Genomic DNA, 20,167 nt, shown 5'->3' on the forward strand with positions numbered 1-20,167 from the left:
AAAATCTTTTTACCCATTCACCTAGTGTAAAAGTTAGGTGGGTGGACAACATATTACTGTCATGTGATGCACATGCCGTCACCAGTGTCGTATAGAATATATCAGACGTGTTTTCCTGTGGAGGAATCGGTTGACCTATGACCTTGCAATCAAATGTTTTCGTTTTCCATTGGAGAGGCAAGTCCTTTCGGCTACTAATCGCACGGTTTTGCGGTGCGGTCGCAACACACACACACACACACACACACACACACACACACACACACACACACACACACACACACACACCAGATCATAACTTTGCAAAAATAAAGTAAAATTTTCACTCGAGGAGAGACTTGAACCAAGGACCTCTCGTTCCGCAGTTGCTCACGCTAACCATGGGACCACGGCGCTCCTCCGCTGGGATTTTCCTAGATGTTGCCTATCTTGCACATGGACTCCTCAGTTTGTATGTTTTGCTTAGTTTTTTCATAGTTCACACAACTTCTTGTTTTCTCGATTGATCTGCGTTCAGTTTTTCAAGGCCTATCCACTGTGCCAACTTATAACTAAATCTGAGGGGGGTGCGATGGGGAGGTTCCCTTGTGAGGAATATACATAATATGAACTGATACAACAATGAATAAAAGAAAAAGAATTTAAGAGTGTAACCTCTGAAAATACCGCACAATATTATATAATAAATTTGACACTGTGAAACCTAGTTGTAATTTCACAGTTAATGTCTTCGTATTCCATATCTTGATAGCAAACATTCGTGTAATAATCTTCTATGTACATAGTAGATAAGTGAATAAAGGATCAGGTTTCGAACACGGGACACAAGTGAGACCTCGACGCTACCCACTGTGGCTTCAGTTCTGCTCATCCTATCGATTACTAAGACATGTGAATTAAGTCGAACACTTTGACGGTCGTTTTGTCAGAAACGGTATATACGGATGAGCCGAAACACGCGTTCATTTTGACTCTTCCCCTGAGAGAAGTCCTGAGAAATACGGCTATGACACTTGCCGTGTTATCGTGATTAGCTAGTTTAGTTTGGTGCGTGGGTATATGAAAGTGTTGACGATAGCTTAACAGTGTAAGGCAAATAATTTCACAATTGTGGCATACATCAATGAGACTGCACGGCAGACCATAGTTCAACAAAAAATGCAAATTAGCCTCCTGTGCCAATTTGTAATATATGCAAATTTCATAGTACAGAATGTTGTCGAATATATTCTTCAAACATGAGAAACGCGCACAGTTTTATAGCACTGATACATTGGTACTTTACTCTTTGTGTGTGCGTAATCTTAGTGTCTTATTTAAAAACCAATAACTTCCCAAAATTATGCAGCGGGGAATGGAGTCTGTAGCACTTGCTACTCGAGTACATTCTAACTAGTATGGTTTCGAAAATATGTAGATGACATTAGTGCCAAAGAAACGCAATGTCGCATCCTTACATGCTAGTTCTGCCGTGTTATGTTACCGAATTTGAGCTGAATAGGTACAAGCAAAATGCAGTAAGCGCATTCTAATAGAGCGATTACTTCGATTGCATCCTCCCGGATGTAAACGGGACTTTGTTTGCTCACAGGAGACGGAAGAGTACGGAGACCCCGTGGATGTGTCGCACATCGTGAACCTGCTACGGGCCGGGCTGGGCTTCCGGCTGCGCCATGTGGACCAGGGTCAGGGCATGCTGCCGTGCGTCGAGGGGCCCGGCTGCCGCGTCGTGGCCACCTGCACCTTCTCGGGACTGCGCGCCGTGCTGGAGCTGCCGCAGCCCACGTGCTGCTGCCGCCGCTCCGAGACGGACACGGAGACGCACTTCTGGAGCGTCTCTTCCAGCACGGTATGTAGGTGTCAATCGGTGGGACCCGTAGAACTAATGCACTGCCGGCCGTCTACTCATCAGTAGGTATTCATGTTTCTTGACCACTTCCTCCATATAATATGAAGACATCTCAAATTTTCCAATAATTTCAGCTCTAGCAAATGCAGTGCACGTTGGTTTTCGATGAATTGTTGTTGTTGTCTTCAGTCCTGAGACTGGTTAGATGCAGCTCTCCATGCTACTCTACCCTGTGCAAGCTTAATCTCCCGGTACCTACTGCAACCTACATCCTTCTGAATCTGCTTAGTGTATTCATCTCTTGGTCTCCCTCTACGATTTTTACCCTCCACACTGCCCTCCAATGCTAAATTTGTGATCCCCTGATGCCTCAGAACATGTCCTACCAACCGGTCCCTTCTTCTTGTCAAGTTGTGCCACAAACTCCTCCCCAATTCTATTCAATACCTCCTCATTAGTTACGTGATCTACCCATTTAATCTTCAGCATTCTTCTGTAGCACCACATTTCGAAAGCTTCTATTCTCTTCTTGTCCAAACTATTTATCGTCCATGTTTCACTTCCATACATGGCTACACTCCATACAAATACTTTCAGAAACGACTTCCTGACACTTAAATCTATACTCGATGTTAACAAATATCTCTTCAGAAACGCTTTCCTTGCCATTGCCAGTCTACATTTTATATCCTCTCTACTTCGACCATCAGTTATTTTGCTCCCAAAATAGCAAAACTCCTTTACTACTTTGAGTGTCTCATTTCCTAATCTAATTCCCTCAGCATCACACGACTTAGACTACATTCAATTAGCCTCGTTTTGCTTTTGTTGGTGTTCATCTTATACCCTCCTTTCAAGACACTGTCCATTCCGTTCAACTGCTCTTCAAAGTCCTTTGCTGTCTCTGACAGAATTACAATGTCCTCGGCGAACATGAGTTTTTATTTCTTCTCCATGGATTTTAATACCTACTCCGAATTTTTATTTCCTTTACTGCTCTGAGCAATTATTACTCAACACACTAAAATGACACATCGGGTGACACGTAGTAGCTATGCCTTCGCAAGTAAGGTAAAATCGTGCTTCACGAAGAATTACACACATCAAAAATTGAAACAACAATTTTGGCCATCTGACTTCTTCCGTGACTGTGAAAAGGGTACTCTTACGCTCATTTTCATACAGTGCGAAAATAATGACGGCCAAGTACATTGAAGGTGACAAGTCATGGGATAGCGATATATTCATATACAGATGGTGGTAGTATCATGTACACAAGGTAGAAAAGGGCAATACTGGAGCAAATTAAACCAGATTTCTCCCTGGAAGGTCTAATGTTAAAAGCTGACCTACTTTGGACACACAATGCGAAGGCATGCCTCGCTGGAAAAAAACATTAATGCTGGGAAGATTGGAGGAACTAGAAGAAGACGTCAGAGGATGAGATGGATCGATGGCATCACAGAAGCAATGTGTTCCAACCTGGAAGGTCTACGGGAGAAAGTGCAAGAAAGGAAAAAGTGGCGTGATTTGGTTCATGGGGTCACGAAGATTCGGAACAGACTAAACGAGAGAGAGATTGATGTGAAATGATTTCAGACTTCGTGATGGCCACACGACGGGAATTAAGACTTTGAACGTGGAATGGTACTTGGCACTAGACGTATGGGACATTCCATTTTGGAAATAGAGAATTCAATATTCTGAGGTCCACAGTGTCAAGGGTGTGCTGAGAATACCAAATTTCAGACACTGCCTCTCGCCTCGGACAACGCAGTGACTGACCGCCTTCGATTAACGACAGAGCGGCGTTTGCATAGAGTTGTCAGTGCTAAGTCAGTCAACATTGCGTGAAATGACCGCAATTACTATGGGACGTAAGACGAATGTTTCCGTCAGGACAGTGTTGCGAAATAGGGCATAAATGGGCTAAAACATCAAATGACCAACGCGAGTGCCTTTGCTAACACACATCAAAAAGTTTTGCATCAACCCAGTTCCCAGAACTCCTGAAGGTAGACGTTTACTGTGGATATTGTATTACAGACAGTCACTTTGACTGTTCAGAGATGTCACTAAACCCGCCCAAAGATGTAAACAACCATGCATGAGCAGCGCCTAGTAGACGAAGGGGGTCAGACAGCCGATGACTTCGTCATTCCACAAGAAAGGAGGTACACCGCTCGTGTTGTCTGTAGTTCACCCATGCCTATAGGGTCAGTACCGCGGTTCGATCGCGTCCGCATTGTTACTTTGTGCCAGGAAGGGCTCTCAACCTGGAAAGTGTCCAGGCGTCTCGGAGTGAACCAAAGCGATGTTGTCCGGACATGGAGATACAGAGACAGGAACAGGATAGTGGCGGAAATGTTCAACTTGTTACTCTTCTTGTCAGCAGCAGATGTTGTCAATTCAATATTCTCGATAGTTTTGTAGACTGTTTGACGAGACCGTCGACGTAGGGCAAGTAGGGCTCCATCACAAGTCAACATTTTTGTGAAAGGCCAGGTTTTGAAGTAGTGACGACATTCCTAGATTTTGCAGCGTTCTCAACCACAGTTTTTTTTTAATCTTCCATCCAGAAGAGTCTGTACTACTCCTTGGCATATGTAAACTCCATTTCCCAGAAAGGTTTATAGCATACAGTGCTGTATGAGACAGAGTTGCTTAGTTTTTATTTGCAGCGTAAGTTAAGTGAACATGGAAAAAGTTCCCGCCTAGGGACACGACGCCACGACCCTCTTATTACCTTTCTATACTTTTCCGAGGGTTTCGTCACTGTCTGTAAACTACGTTAACATAAATAGCTCATGCCTCGCGTGACCCGCGTCATAACTGCCATTTCGTTTAAACGCCTGGCCACCTGGAGCTCCCATTTGTCACTTTAATTTCTTGCCAAACCCTATATTTCTCATAAATCTGCATGAAATTTATCAATGATACGCGCGATCCCCTTGTAAGTGCAGTAAAGTATAAGGGGTAGATTGTGTTCCGAGGTTTTAGGGGAAGAGGGGCTAAAATTGCGGCCGAAGGTACTTCGCCGGAATGTGGTCTTGCACTTCAAGGAGTCTGCCAACTGAAGAGGAGTAGGTGGTTTCCCCCATTCTATCTAGCCCACTAAGCATGTACAGGACAGTTTCACAGACTGACGCTTTGTAGCGCGGATTACGAATCATTGGCGACGCAGTCCAGGGGGTCTATTTTCCACAAAGTACACACACTGTAGGAATACAGACACGAGTTACTAATACGAACCCAAGAAAGGCATTTGGAAAGAATAGACGTACATTTCTGCACCCTATTCTACCATGGTAGAGGAAAAAAGATTCATTCTGTACGGCAGCTGTAGCATTTTTTCGGTGGAGGGCTAACTTCCTTTCTAGGAGTGCTGCTCGCTTTTGTTTCTTCTGTGTCTGCCCAGCGCTTCATGTCCAATTCTTACCTGAGTAGACAACTTCACTGAGCTCGTCTTTATACAGTGATTTTCAGTTCATTAAGTAAGTACTTATTCGCAGTTAAGTGAGCAGTTACGTGAACATAAACAGCTGGATTTGTCAACTGTACCGCACTGAAGAGCCTGTTCAAAGTGTAACATCCTCTAAAGAGGAGTTAGACAATGGCGATTACATTGTCTCCACTAGCACTTGGTGGAATACTTCCTACGGCATGTGAGGTATCAAACGGATTACCCCAGCATCATCTCTCCAAATTATCAAAGAGCCCAGATGCTTAACTACAAAAGATCCCTATCTACAGAAGATCACAAAGGCATTATGAAACTTCAGGTATTCCAGTATGCCCAGTACTTCACTACAGCAGATTGTTACTCCGAACAAATTAGTCTCACTACAACGGTCTTATTCACATCCACCGTGGAAGATATACTGTGGATATGTGGTAAAGGGTTCTACTCAGTGCAACCCACTCGAAAACGGACAGCAATTACTGAATGGAAGGGGTTAATACAGGCTACCAGTATCTCAATGGTGAGAAGTGCCGTAACTTTGTAGTGGTTATTTCACCACCTAGTGAATAGAATTAGACAGCAGCAAGATACCACATCTACCATTCCAATTCCTTTAGCACCAACACTAAAAGGGTGACTGACATCACACAAATTATACACTTATAAGCCTTCGTTTATAGAAACATATTAAGTATAAAAGCGCAATAAACTGCAAAAGGTACTCATTTAACAAACTGAAAAAAGTCCTATGTAAACATGAGCTCAGTGAAGTTAGTCTATCCACATAAGAGGACTGGACAGAAATTCTAGGGAGTATAGTCTAGCTGCAAAACAAAAGGCGTGTAACGCTCGTGGTGGGGAAGTAGCTTTCCCGGAATAACGCTACAGCCGCCATATGCAATGACAAGAATAAATTTCCCTTGCAACCGTGTAGAACAGCGTGCAGATACTTAAATTCTGTCCATACGCATTTCATGAGTTAATAAAACTTACGTGTATTCCATGTAGTGTTAATGCACTTAATGGAAAACACAACCCCTCGGCACGTCGGCACAGTCTCCAGTGATTCATTAGGTGCTCTGTAGTCAGTGTAGCTTTCTGGAACACAATGCAGTTGCTTTTGTGATGGAGAGGCGTAGTAAATGGAATAACATTCTCGCTCTTCAGTTAAGACACATGATGGAGGGAAGTCTGACCACTGTCAGGTAATCTATCTTGTCTCGTGCTCCTACCCTTTTACACTCAACCATCTTCCACCCCAGAACACAATCTATATCTTAATGCAGGTGTTTTGAAGTAACAGGGGTAAACACATTTAATATTTGTTCTTCGCCGACTTCATTTAACAAAATTAATTTTGTACAATTGAAACTGCACTTAAATGATCGGCAATTTTCCGACCCCAAAACATCTAAACTATTAGCTGTAGAGAAATGAGGTCTCTTTGTAGTAAATTTAGTGTAGTTTAATTTTTTAATACTGTAAAATTGTTGTTACATACTAACATTTAGAGAAACGTTTGGTCCCCCTAAAGGTCTGGGGATTAGAATAGGCCCGAGGTATTGCCTGTCGTAAGAGGCGACTAAAAGGAGTCTCACTTTTCGGCCCTAAGAGTTCAGGTCCCATTCTATGGTTTGACCTGCCACTTCCCAAATTCTACAGAACTGCGGGCCATATGGGGAAGGACGCCTTACGTGGTGCACGAGTTATCCATAGTGCCCTTAGATTCGATCTCCTGAACCTCTCGTCATGGTTTTGCATCTCCACCTGCAATTCAACTATTTGGGCGGGGACACTTTCTGGGGTATGTCGTCGTCTTCTTCCGTTGTCTACTGTCCTCTTCCGCCCCCATGACAATATTGGATTTCTTTGCGCCCAGTACCCAGCACGGTAGCCAGTCCGTTGTGGTGGGGCTATCATGCACCCATTTGGTGGTAGCCCACTGACAACAAAGGGATCGCACTGCTGATGCCTGAGCTGTAAACTCCCCACGAATGGCAAGGGGTAGATGTCTGTCTTCCTGGGGTATCAGGATCAGGACTCCAGGAAACAGCCATCATGCCAGTTGGTCTTTGCTGTGGCAGGGTGGTGCCCATGGAGAGAGCCCCTGATTGGAGTTGCGGATGACCCACAATGAAGCAGACTGTCATCTCTTGCTGGTGACCATACAGCAACAGCAGTATCTAAGAATGGCAAGATAGAATACAATGCCAACAGGGATGACCCTAAATGGTTTCCCTCCTTCGCTACACCATGCTACAGAGCGGAGCGTCATATTCGCCTCAGTTTTAGTCTATAGCAGGAACTGATGGTGACACCTTAGTTTTTCCCCAGCCCAATCCCGGGCATTACTTTCTAGTCCCCCCCCCCCAGGGGGTCCACATCTCTTTTGTGGCTACGTGCGTGGCGAGCACAGGGCCCCGAGCTATTGCAGCCTTCTTTCTCTCCAGGGCTGCATTTCCTTCCTCTTCCCCTCCTTTCCCCTCCTTGCTCCTTTCCCATCGCTCTCTCCTCTCCCTCTCCTGGTGTCCTTGCTCATGTTGGCCCCAGCTATCCTCCTGGTTATGTTGGTTTTACATTTCGGCTTTGTTGCGTAATCGTCTCCTCTTTTTAGCATTCCTTGGTCCCCCTCTGGGGTTCGACCTGCATTACAAAATTTCTCCTCCAAAGTGTGAGCCATTTGGGGAAGAGCACCTTACCTAGTGTCTCCGACGTGCGCCCTCATAGTACATTCCACCTTTTCTTTCACGCCGTTGTCTGATACTAGGGTGCATAGGCAGCACAGTAGCCAGCCCGTGTGGTGGGGTCGCTGTGTACCCTTTTGGTTGAGCCCCCTGAACACACAGGGATCACACTTCTGATATGAGCTGTGACCACCTCATGCATGCCTTGGAGTGGTTGCTTGTCATCCTGGAGCATCGGAACTCCCGGCAATGGCCGCCACCATGCCAGACGGCCCTTGCTGTGGCTGGGTGGCGCCCGTGAGGAGAGCCCCTGATCGGAGTGGGTGGTATCAGGGCGGACGCTATGCAAATGAAACGCATATGGGTCCAGAATTCTGGCCGTTCTTCTGGGGCCATCTCTCTGCCTGGAACTGATTCTTCAAGTGCTGCTTGTCTTGCCCCCTTCGGCCTTCCTTCCATGGCTACCCCCCTGGGAAGAGGGTCAGGCCGTCGGTTAGGGGCGAAACCTTTCCCCCATTATATAGTTTGCACCAGGACTGATGGAGATACTTCCACCAATACCAAACCTTTATTCTTTGTGGGAACACATTGAAGACAAGTTCGGCGAAGTGGACTCCCTGAGTAAGATGCGGTTGGGTTCGTTGCTGATCAAAACTGCTTCAGCTGCCCAATCTGAGGCCCTTCGTGCCTGTACCCATCTTGGGACAATTCCTGTATCCATTACCTCCCACCAGTCTCTAAATATGATTCAAGGTGTGATTTTTCACAGGGACATCATCCTTCAAACTGATGAGGAACTTCGGGACAATCTCGGACGGCGGGGTGTTCACTTTGATCGGCGTGTTCAGAAGGGTCCTAAAGACAATCGTATTGATACTGGTGCCTTTATCCTGGCCTTTGAAGGGGATACCCTCCCTGAGAAAGGTAAGATTATGGTCTATCGATGTGATGTGAAGCCGTACATCCCACCTCCTATGAGGTGTTTTAAGTGCTTGCGTTTTGGACACAGGTCTTCCCGCTGTTCACAGGCCTCTCTGTAGTGACTGTGGACGTCCACTCCATGAAGGGAGTCCCTGTGTTCCCCCTCCTGTGTTTGTCATGGCAAACATTCTCCACGTTCACCAGATTGCCCAGTATATAAGAAGGAATAGAAGATACAGGAGTAAAAGTCCCTCGATCATTTAACCTACACAGAGGCCCGTAAGAAATATACATGTCTTCACCCTGTGTCCATGACATCTAGTTACGCCTTGGTACATCTTCACCCCTTCCTCCCCCTTCCTTAGCTCCATCCCGGACCCCTCTCCTCCACCCCGCCCCTGCGGCTCCCACACCTTCTCCTCTGGGCGCTGCTCCCCCTCCCCAGCCGGAGAAGTGTTCCACTCCTTCGGCGTCTGCCGGTTAAAGGCGCCTCTCCCGGGATGACCCTTCCCGGCACCTTCCTTGCCAAAGGTCCGCTGCCGCGCGACGACCGCGAGAGCCGCGGGCTGTCGGCCCCCAGGGCGCCCGGTCTCTTTCTGTTCCTGATCTTGCTGCAGCTGGCTCCTTTATGCCACACAGCCCTTCTCGATCTCAGCGTGAAAAGAAGAAACATAAGTCCCAGGACAAAGAACCTCGGGTGTCACCGGAGGTCCCTTCCACGACTTCACAACCGGATTCTGACCTGTTGTTCATGGATGTCGCCCCCCCCTCCTTGTCGGTGACTGGTGGGGACCCGGCGGTACGACTGGCGTTAGCGCGTTCAGCCCCCATTTAAATGATTGTTCTGTGGTTCTCCAGTGGAATTGTAATGGATACTATCGTCACCTTCCGGAATTCCGGAATTGAAATCCCTTCTTCCGTCCTACTTAGCAGCTTATGTGGTTCTCCAGGAATCTTATTTTACTGATGCTCACTCACCGACCCTCCGTGGGTTCCGTGTTTTCTGTCGAAATCTGGTCGGACCCCTGCGGGCTTCTGGTGGCGTTTGTAAGTTTGTCCGTACAGACATTGCTAGCACGTGGATTCCTCTTCAAACTACACTGGAAGCGGTTGCTGTTAGGGTCCACCTAGACTCTGCGGTCACAGTTCGCTATCTTTACCTCCCTTCTGACAGGACTCTTACACCTGCTGCCTGAACTGCCCTTCTTCAGCAACTTCCCCCTCCCTCCCTTCCTCCTCCTTGGGGATTTTAATGCTCATCATCCCTTGGGGGGCAGTGCCTTTCCATCTAAACGAAGCCTTCTTATAGACCAGTTTATTGCAGACCACGACTTGCGCCTTCTTAATGATGGCTCCCCTACTCATTTCAGTGCCGGTCATTGTACCTTTTGTGCCATTGATCTTTCTCTTTCATCTCCCTGTCTCCTCCCTTCATTACACTGGTCGCCACACGACGACCTTTGTGATAGTGACCATTTCCCGTTGATTATCACGCTTCCTTCGCGCTCCCCGATGGACAGCTTACCTCGTTGGTCTTTACAACGTGCCGATTGGCCTCTATACACTGCACTTTTTGTCCGGTTGTATTGATGACGTCCTACGTGACGTGTCTGACGTTGTTGTTCGCGCTGCTAGCCTTGCTGTCCCGCACTCATCTGGGCCATTTCGACGCCGGCAAGTCCCATACTGGAGTACGGCAATTGTTTTCCCCCTTTCTTTGTTTTCCCCCTTTCTTTGTTTTCCCCCCTTTCTTTGTTTTCCCCCCTTTCTTTGTTTTCCCCCCTTTCTTTGTTTTCCCCCCTTTCTTTGTTTTCCCCCCTTTCTTTGTTTTCCCCCCTTTCTTTGTTTTCCCCCCTTTCTTTGTTTTCCCCCCTTTCTTTGTTTTCCCCCCTTTCTTTGTTTTCCCCCCTTTCTTTGTTTTCCCCCCTTTCTTTGTTTTCCCCCCTTTCTTTGTTTTCCCCCCTTTCTTTGTTTTCCCCCCTTTCTTTGTTTTCCCCCCTTTCTTTGTTTTCCCCCCTTTCTTTGTTTTCCCCCCTTTCTTTGTTTTCCCCCCTTTCTTTGTTTTCCCCCCTTTCTTTGTTTTCCCCCCTTTCTTTGTTTTCCCCCCTTTCTTTGTTTTCCCCCCTTTCTTTGTTTTCCCCCCTTTCTTTGTTTTCCCCCCTTTCTTTGTTTTCCCCCCTTTCTTTGTTTTCCCCCCTTTCTTTGTTTTCCCCCCTTTCTTTGTTTTCCCCCCTTTCTTTGTTTTCCCCCCTTTCTTTGTTTTCCCCCCTTTCTTTGTTTTCCCCCCTTTCTTTGTTTTCCCCCCTTTCTTTGTTTTCCCCCCTTTCTTTGTTTTCCCCCCTTTCTTTGTTTTCCCCCCTTTCTTTGTTTTCCCCCCTTTCTTTGTTTTCCCCCCTTTCTTTGTTTTCCCCCCTTTCTTTGTTTTCCCCCCTTTCTTTGTTTTCCCCCCTTTCTTTGTTTTCCCCCCTTTCTTTGTTTTCCCCCCTTTCTTTGTTTTCCCCCCTTTCTTTGTTTTCCCCCCTTTCTTTGTTTTCCCCCCTTTCTTTGTTTTCCCCCCTTTCTTTGTTTTCCCCCCTTTCTTTGTTTTCCCCCCTTTCTTTGTTTTCCCCCCTTTCTTTGTTTTCCCCCCTTTCTTTGTTTTCCCCCCTTTCTTTGTTTTCCCCCCTTTCTTTGTTTTCCCCCCTTTCTTTGTTTTCCCCCCTTTCTTTGTTTTCCCCCCTTTCTTTGTTTTCCCCCCTTTCTTTGTTTTCCCCCCTTTCTTTGTTTTCCCCCCTTTCTTTGTTTTCCCCCCTTTCTTTGTTTTCCCCCCTTTCTTTGTTTTCCCCCCCCCTTTCTTTGTTTTCCCCCCCCCTTTCTTTGTTTTCCCCCCCCCTTTCTTTGTTTTCCCCCCCCCTTTCTTTGTTTTCCCCCCCCCTTTCTTTGTTTTCCCCCCCCCCTTTCTTTGTTTTCCCCCCCCCTTTCTTTGTTTCCCCCCCCCTTTCTTTGTTTTCCCCCCCCCTTTCTTTGTTTTCCCCCCCCTTTCTTTGTTTCCCCCCCCCCTTTCTTTGTTTCCCCCCCCCCCTTTCTTTGTTTTCCCCCCCCCTTTCTTTGTTTCCCCCCCCCCTTTCTTTGTTTCCCCCCCCCCTTTCTTTGTTTTCCCCCCCCCCCTTTCTTTGTTTCCCCCCCCCCCCTTCTTTGTTTTCCCCCCCTTATTTGTTTTCCCCCCCCCCTTATTTGTTTTCCCCCCCCCCCTTATTTGTTTTCCCCCCCCCCTTATTTGTTTTTCCCCCCCCTTATTTGTTTTTCCCCCCCCTTATTTGTTTTCCCCCCCCCCCCCTTATTTGTTTCCCCCCCCCCCCCTTATTTGTTTTCCCCCCCCCCTTATTTGTTTTCCCCCCCCCCTTATTTGTTTCCCCCCTCTGCGTGTTTGAAGGCCGACCCACACGTTTTCGTGCGTAGCCGGTGACGGGGTAACGCGTAATTCCCCGCCCCAGGTAGACAGGTAGGACACGTCCGTACCCCCTGGTAACGGCCAGGCCCAGGGAGGGGTGATTATTACCCGAGCTGATACCTTCTGAAAGTGCCGATTGGTCCCTCCATCCGTTTGTCGGGAGGTGTGACCTTAGGTGTGAACAATCACCTAAGGCGGGAGTGCCCTCAGAGAGGGCCCCCACAAGGGAGGAGTGCGCATCGGAGACGCCGGTAATCGTGGGGGATTCTTCCGCAATGGTTTCCTCGTCTTCCACTATGTCTGCTCACAAGCGTAAGTTCATTGAGTCTCAGCCACAGACAGTTCTTCCGTCATTGCCACAGATCCTTGTTGTTTCTCGGTCTGACGAAGGACACGACTTCTCCACTTAGTTATTCAGAAAGGTGTAGACGCAATTGCAGGTCCTGTAAAGTCTTGTTCCAGATTACGGAATGGCATCTTGTTGTTAGAAACAGTCACTGCCCTCCAAGCGCAAAAATTGCTGTGTTCTTCACTGCTACTCACCTTCCCTGTCCGGGTTGAAGTGCACCGCACGTTAAATTCTTCATATGGAGTCGTTAATACACGCTCCCTCGACGGATTGTCTGACGAAGAAATTCAGCACTACCTGCCTGACCAGGGCGTAACTGCTGTTCATAGTCATGAAAAGGGTTGACACGAACATCATTCCAACCCGAACTGTCTTCTTGACATTTGACAAAGTTCAACTCCCATCGAAAATCAAAGCAGGCTATGAGAATTTCCGTTCGCCCTTATATCACAAACCCTACGCGTTGCTATCGGTGTCAGCAGTTCAATCACACCAGCCAGTCCTGTTCCAATCCGGCCAAATGTGTTGTGTACAAGGATGCCCATGAGGGTGCTTGTCCACCTCCATCCCCTCGCTGCATCAACTGTATGGGTGACCACGCTGCTTCCTCTCGTGATTGCCCCGTTTTTAAGGACGAAAAGCTAATCTAGGAAATCAGAGTGAACGAAAAGGTGTCGACCTTTGCTGCTGCCTCAGACAGGAAAATACAGCACTGTCCTTGCTTCTCCTCGGCCAACAAAGGAGGCAGCCACGCAGACTTGCGACCTCACCTTTAGTGCCATGGTCGTCAGATCGGCCAGCGCAAAGATCGCCTGTTAAACATTACCACTTTCGCCTGCCCACTCTATGGCTCACCCTTCATGGGGTTCTGCTAAATCTCGAGCCCAAAAGTCAGACACAAAGACTTCGAAAAAAAGAGCATACTCGTGAAGATTTTTTACGTACCCCAACTTCACGACCATCGGTTCCTCCTTCATCTAAACATCGTGTTTCCAAGAAGGCTAATAAGAAACCCAGTTCATCTCTTTCTCCACCAAGGCTCGTCTCATCTACAGCACCACCTGGCGGAAATCGCCTGCTGTCTTCTGTGTCGCCGAGGCGCACTGCTTGCGGCCGATCAACCGGCCGATCACTGGTGGCAGGAGCTGCTCCTGAACAACCTATGGATCAGGATCTTCTGCCTTCGGCTGAATGCCGTTCCATGCTGTCGGTCGCAAGCTCTGAGCAGTCGCTTAGTTGACGGCAACCTTGGTCACATTCCTCCATTTTCTGTTCACCCTATGTCCATTATCCACTGGAATATCCGTGGCATTCGAGCCAATCGGGATGAATTGTCGATCCTCTTACAATCCTACTCGCCGGTCATCTTCTGTCTTCAGGAAACAAAGCTGCATCCCCATGACCGCTTTGTTCTCCCCCATTTTCAGTCCGTCCCATATGAACTCCCCTCTGTTGAAGGCACTCCTGCCCATGGAGGACTCATGATTATTCTCCATGATACTCTCAATTATCACCCAATCCCCTAACACACTTCCTTCCAAGCTGTCGCTGTCAGTCTTTCCTTTTCTGGATACACGTTCTCTCTTTGTACTGTATACATTCCATCATCCACACCAATGGCACTAGCAGATCTCCTTCATCTTCTTGGTCAGCTTCCACCCTCCCATTTGCTGGTTGGGGACTTCAATGCCCACCACCCACTTTGAGGATCTCCACATCCTTGTCCACGTGGCTCACTATTGCTAGACGTCTTCCACCAAGCGGATCTAGTTTGCCTCAACACTGGGGTCCCTACATTTTTGTCAGCCTCCACGACAAATTTATCTCATTTGGACCTTGCGATCGGTACTGTTCCGCTAGCTCGGCGCTTCGAATGGTTCGCCCTTGATGATACACACTCGAGTGACCACTTTCCATGTGTCCTTAGACTGCAGCCTCAACTGCCATATATGCGCCCGCGACGCTGGAAGTTTGCCCAAGCCGATTGGACACTTTTTTTCGTCTCTAGCGACGTTCGATGACCGTCACTTTCCCAGCGTCGACGATGAGCTCACACATATTACCGACGTTATTCTTGCAGCTGCGGAACGTTCAATACCACGCACCTCCGAATTGCACCGGCGCCCCCCAGTTCCTTGATGGAACGAGGCATGCCGTGACGCAATACGTGAGCGGCGACGTACTCTTCGCGTTTTCCGCCACCATCCTACTTTGGCCAACTGTATCCGCTATAAGCAGTTCCGTGCGCGATGCCGTCGTGTCATCCGCGATAGCAAGAAGGCAAGCTGGAAATTCTTTATTAGCTCATTTAACACCTTCACTCCCACCTCGGAAGTTAGGAGTCGTCTTCGACGGTTCTCAGGCGCGCCTAGTTTCTCCCCAGTCTCTGGGCTCACTGTCGCGCATGATACATTAGTGGACCCCTTCGCAATTTCTAACTCATTGGGTCAGCACTCTGCTGAGATTTCGAGCTCTTCAAATTACCCACCAGCGTTTCTCTCGAAGAAACGTGCAGCGGAAGTGCGACCTCTTGCTTTCTCCTCTCAAAATCGCGAAAGCTACAATACTGTTTTCTCCTTGCGGGAACTCCAACATGCACTCTCTTCTTCTCGCTCCTCCGCCCCAGGACAGGATGGTATCCACGTCCAAATGTTGCTGCATTTATCAACCCATAGTCTGCGTTACCTCCTTCGCCTTTATAATCGAATTTGGACCGACAGTACTTTTCCCAGACTGGTGGGAAGCTATCGTCGTTCCTGTTCCGAAACCTGGAAAGGACAAACATCTCCCCTCTAGCTATCGCCCCATTTCTCTCACGAGTAGTGTATGTAAGGTTTTGGAGTGTATGGTGAATTACCGTTTAGCTTGGTGGCTGGAATCCCGCAGTCTTTTAACACCTGCCCAATGCGGATTCCGAAAGCATTGTTCTGCAGTTGACCATCTTGTTGCTCTCTCCACTTATATCATGAACAATTTTCTCCGGAAACGCCAAACGGTAGCAATATTTTTTGATCTGGAGAGAGCATACGATACCTGTAGGAGGACAGGCATCCTCCGCACATTGTTCTCTTGAGGCTTTCGGGTCGGCCGGCCCTTTTTCTTCGTGAATTTATGGCAGAGCGCATATTTAGGGTGCGTGTGAACACCACTCTCTCCCGTACATTCTCCCAAGAAAACGGGCTACCCTAGGGCTCCGTGTTGAGTGTTGTACTGTTTGCCATTGCCATAAATCCAATTATGGATTGTCTCCTTCCTGATGTCTCGGGCTCCCTCTTTGTGGACGATTTAGCGATCTACTACAGCTCTTAATGGACCAGCCTTCTTGAACGACGTCTTCAAGGATGTCTCGATCGCCTCCACTCTTGAGCATCGAAACCGGCTTCCGTTTTTCTCCCAGTAAGACCGTTTGTGTAAATTTTTGGCATCGTATGGAGTTTCTTCCACCTTCCTTACATCTAGGACCTGTCAACTTTCCGTTTTCAGACGTCGCTAAATTCTTGGGTCTTATGTTTGACAAAAAACTGTGCTGGTCCTCCCACGTTTCCTATCTTTCAGCTCGCTGTCTGCGCTCCCTCAACACCCTCCGTGTCCTGAATGGTACCTCCTGGGGAGCAGACCGAGTGGTCCTTCTCCGCCTCTATCGCGCCCTAGTGCGCTCGAAATTGGACTATGGAAGCATAGTCTACTCCTCTACTCGGCCGTCTATTCTTCGGCGTCTCGACTCTATCCACCACCGTGGAATACGTTTAGTGTCTGGAGCTTTTTACACTAGCCATGTGAAAAGCCTTTATGCTGAGACTGCTGAACCTCCGCTGTCCAATCGGCGAGCAGTCCTCCTGACTCGTTATGCTAGCCATCTGTCTTCCATGCCTGCTAATCCGTCCCATGACATTTTTGTCGACGCCCCCTTGGATGTAGGGTATGCAGACCACCCTTCCTCCCTACCACCACCGGGAGTCCGCTTCCGTCAACTGCTCCATTCTCTTTCCTTCCGCTTCCCTAAAACCTTCTTGACAACTTTGGGTACAGCACCGCATTGGCTCCGTCCCCGGATCTGCCTGCTCTGTGACCTGTCAGTTTCCCAAGGATAGTACCCCTTCCCTTGTTTATCGTCGGGCATTTGCTGCTCTATGTGCACAAATGACGGACGCCACATTTATTTACACCGACGGCTCGAAAACCTCGTTGGGTGTAGGGAGTTGCCTATATTGTTGGCGACACCCAAAATCCCTTTCGGGTTCCCGACCAGTGTTCGGTTTATACTGCGGAGCTTTACGCTGTTCTCCAGGCTGTCCACTACATCCGCCGCCATCAGCGGATACTGTACATAATCTGCTCAGATTCTCTTAACTCTGTCCTCAGTCTCCAAGCTCTTTACCCTGTGCACCCTCTGGTCCACCGGATTCAGGACTGTCTGCGCTTGCTCCACCTGGGGGGCGTCTCGGTGGCGTTCCTCTGGCTCCCGGGACACGTTGGTATCTATGGAAATGAGGCGGCCGATGTTGCAGCCAAGGCTGCAGTCTCTCTTCCTCGGCCAGCTATTCAATCGATTCCCTTCGCCGATCTACGGAGCGTTTTATGTCGTCGTGTTGGTTTTTTATGGCACGCACATTGGTCGACACTTCAGCATAATAAATTACGGGACGTGAAAGCTCTTCCTTCTGCTTGGACCTCTTCCTCCCGAACGCGTCGTTGGGAGGATGTAATTTTAACTAGACTACGGATAGGGCACTGTCTTTTTAGCCATAGACCTCTTTTAAGCGGCGATCCTCCCCCACTCTGTCCCCACTGCTCTCAGCTGTGGACGGTAAGACACCTTTTAATTGAGTGCCCCTATTTTAATCCGTTACGCGCCCGTCTGCAGCTGTCGCCTGATATATCGTCGATTTTAGCAGATGACACGCGCTCAGCCGATCGCGTACTAGTTTATTAGTGCCAGTGAAATGACGTCAGTCATTTGAAGCTTTTTTTGGGGACAACGAACCCCTTTCTGTAGTGGATTTTTAAGCCTTCCATCTGCTTTTAGTTCTCCAATTCTATGACTTTCGTTCCCATTGCTGCTGGTTTCCATTTTCGATTTTTTACTGTTTCCTAAGTCACGGGCTGGACGCTAATGACCATAGCAGTTTGGCGGCCTAAAACCAAAACAAACAAAAAAAAACTTAAAATAGTGTGTCAGGTGGAGCCTGCGTGTATGTCCTTACCTCTGTATATAGTGCTCCTGTGCTCCCTTCAAACATCATTGAAAGCTGTGGCTGTCCGCACCAGGACTACCCAGGTGGTACAGTCTCCCTGACCGAATTGGCTGCACTTGTCGCTCAACTCCCCACGCCTTTTCTTCTCCTGGGGGATTTTAACGACCACAATCCCCTGTCCCCCCTCCGGGTCCGGGGTAAGAATAGGCCCGAGGTATTCCTGCCTGTCGTAAGAGGCGACTAAAAGGAGTTTCCTCCGTTTCGGCCTTCCATGTGATGGTCCCCCTTCGGGTTTGACCTCCATTTTTCAAAATTCTACAGAAGTACGAGCCTTTTGGGGAAGGACGCCTTACGTGGTGTACCACTGGTCCTCAGTGCACTAAGACCTTGGCACTCAGCATTGTACCGGCGTTGTAACCATACCCACTATTCCTCAAATTGGGCCTAAACGCCTGATGGGTTGTACAAGTTACGCCCATAGTGCATCCCCATCTGCACCTGTGATCATGATGGATTTTCCATGGCACCAGAAATCCAGCACGGTAGCCAGCCCGTTGTGGTGGGGTCTTCACGTACCCTCTAGGTTGTAGCCCCCTGATAACACAGGGATCGTACTGCCGATACCTGAGCTGCACCCTCCCCACGTTGGCCAAGGAGTAGGTGCCCGTCTCCTTGGGGCATCAGGACTCCCGGCAATGGTCATCCTGCCAGGTGGCCCTTGCTGAGGCTGGGTGGCGCCCGTGGGGAGAGCCCCTGGTCGGAGTGGGTGGTATCAGGGCGGACGTTTCGCAGATGAAACGTCAACACGTCTTTCAAAAGGAAAGGTACTGTTTCTAGTTCTGGTTCTCCTGCCCTTTCCCCCTTGGCCACTCCCTGGGAGGAGGGTCAGGCCCGCCGGCTTGGGGCGAAGTACTTCCCCCGCTATTTGGTCTGTTCTCGAACCGATGGGGGGACGTTCACCACCTCCAAGCCCATGTTCTTTGTTCAGCACATTGAGGACATCTTCGGGGAAATTGAGGCTCTCAGTAAGATGCGTTCGGGGTCCGTTCTTATAAAGACCACCTCCGCCACACAGTCGGCGGCGCTCCAGGCATGCGACCGGCTAGGGGACATCCCAGTGTCCATTGTCCCGCATCTGGCACTAAATAGGACGCAGGGGGTTATTTTTCATCGGGACCTCCTGCTGCAATCTGATGAGGAGCTCAGGTCCAACCTGGAGCGCCGAGGCGTGCATTTCGTCCGGCGAGTCTGGCGCGGCCCCAAAGACCGTCGCATCGACACCGGGGCCTTTATCCTCGCCTTCGAGGGGGACGTTCTCCCGGAGAAGGTAAAGGTGATGTGCTACCGGTGCGACGTGCGACCTTACGTCCCGCCTCCTATGCGCTGTTTCCAGTGTTTGTGCTTTGGGCACATGAAGTCACGGTGTGAGGCTGAGCCCCTTTGTGGCGATTGTGGACGTCCTCTTCGTGAGGAACATACATGCACCCCACCACCTCGGTGCGTTAATTGTCCTGGCATCCACTCGCCTAGATCCTCAGACTGCCCCGCATATCAGAAGGAGAAGAAGATAAAAGAACTCAATACTTTGGATCGGCTCTCTTATTCTGAGGCCAGGAAGAAGTATGACCGCCTCCATCCCGTGCCGTTGACCACTTCGTTTGCCTCAGTTGTGTCCACTCCTTCCGCGGTATCCTCTTCCCTCTCCTGTCCCCCCTCCGCCTCCTCCCCCCCCATCCGGGGTCTCTGCCTCCGCCGCCCAAATCCCGCCCTTCCAAATCCTCCTCCCCCATGGCCCCCCGCCCCCTCTGCCCCAGGGCCACCCTTCCTCCTCCCCCCCCCCCCCCCGAGGATCACTTCTCAGGCGTCAATCGGGGAAACGTTCCGGACCCCAGCTTCGGAGGTCCGGCGTTCCAAAACGGACCCCACGCCTGAGGACCTTCTTCGGGTCCAGCCCACCATCCCTGTGCCTCCTCGGCCTTCCAAGAAGGCCTCCAAGAAGTAGTCTCTATCCCCGTCTACACCCCAGCGCGTTTCGTCTGACGCTCCGTGAGTCGCTGCTCCCGGCCGTCCTCAGTTTCGCCGGGACGCTCTGCTGCCAGGCGCTCAGCTGGCCTCTGGTCGGCGAATGATGCTGCCCCTCCTACACAACCAGGGACAGCGGCCGCAGCTGGCGACGACTCGATGGAACCGGATCCGCCTCCCGCCGGTTGTAGCGTTGTTCCCTCGAAACCTGGCCCTCTGCGGCTGTCGAGGTGACCAGCTCTTCCCCCGTCTTG

The 20,167-nt window shown here is 49.3% G+C and overlaps 1 protein-coding gene across 1 annotated transcript in view; it reads left to right on the forward strand.

Moving 5' to 3' along the window:
- The first annotated feature begins 1,332 nt into the window (after nucleotides 1-1,332).
- LOC126249640 (uncharacterized) overlaps nucleotides 1,333-20,167 on the forward strand; it is a 64,599-nt gene continuing 45,764 nt past the window's right edge. The window contains exon 1 of the mRNA XM_049951318.1: nucleotides 1,333-1,849. Within this exon, the coding sequence (XP_049807275.1) occupies nucleotides 1,694-1,849 (156 nt within the window). The 5' untranslated portion in view covers nucleotides 1,333-1,693. The remainder of the gene's footprint in view (nucleotides 1,850-20,167) is intronic.

Source organism: Schistocerca nitens, chromosome 3, assembly GCF_023898315.1.
Source record: "Schistocerca nitens isolate TAMUIC-IGC-003100 chromosome 3, iqSchNite1.1, whole genome shotgun sequence".
Classification (NCBI taxonomy): domain Eukaryota; kingdom Metazoa; phylum Arthropoda; class Insecta; order Orthoptera; family Acrididae; genus Schistocerca; species Schistocerca nitens.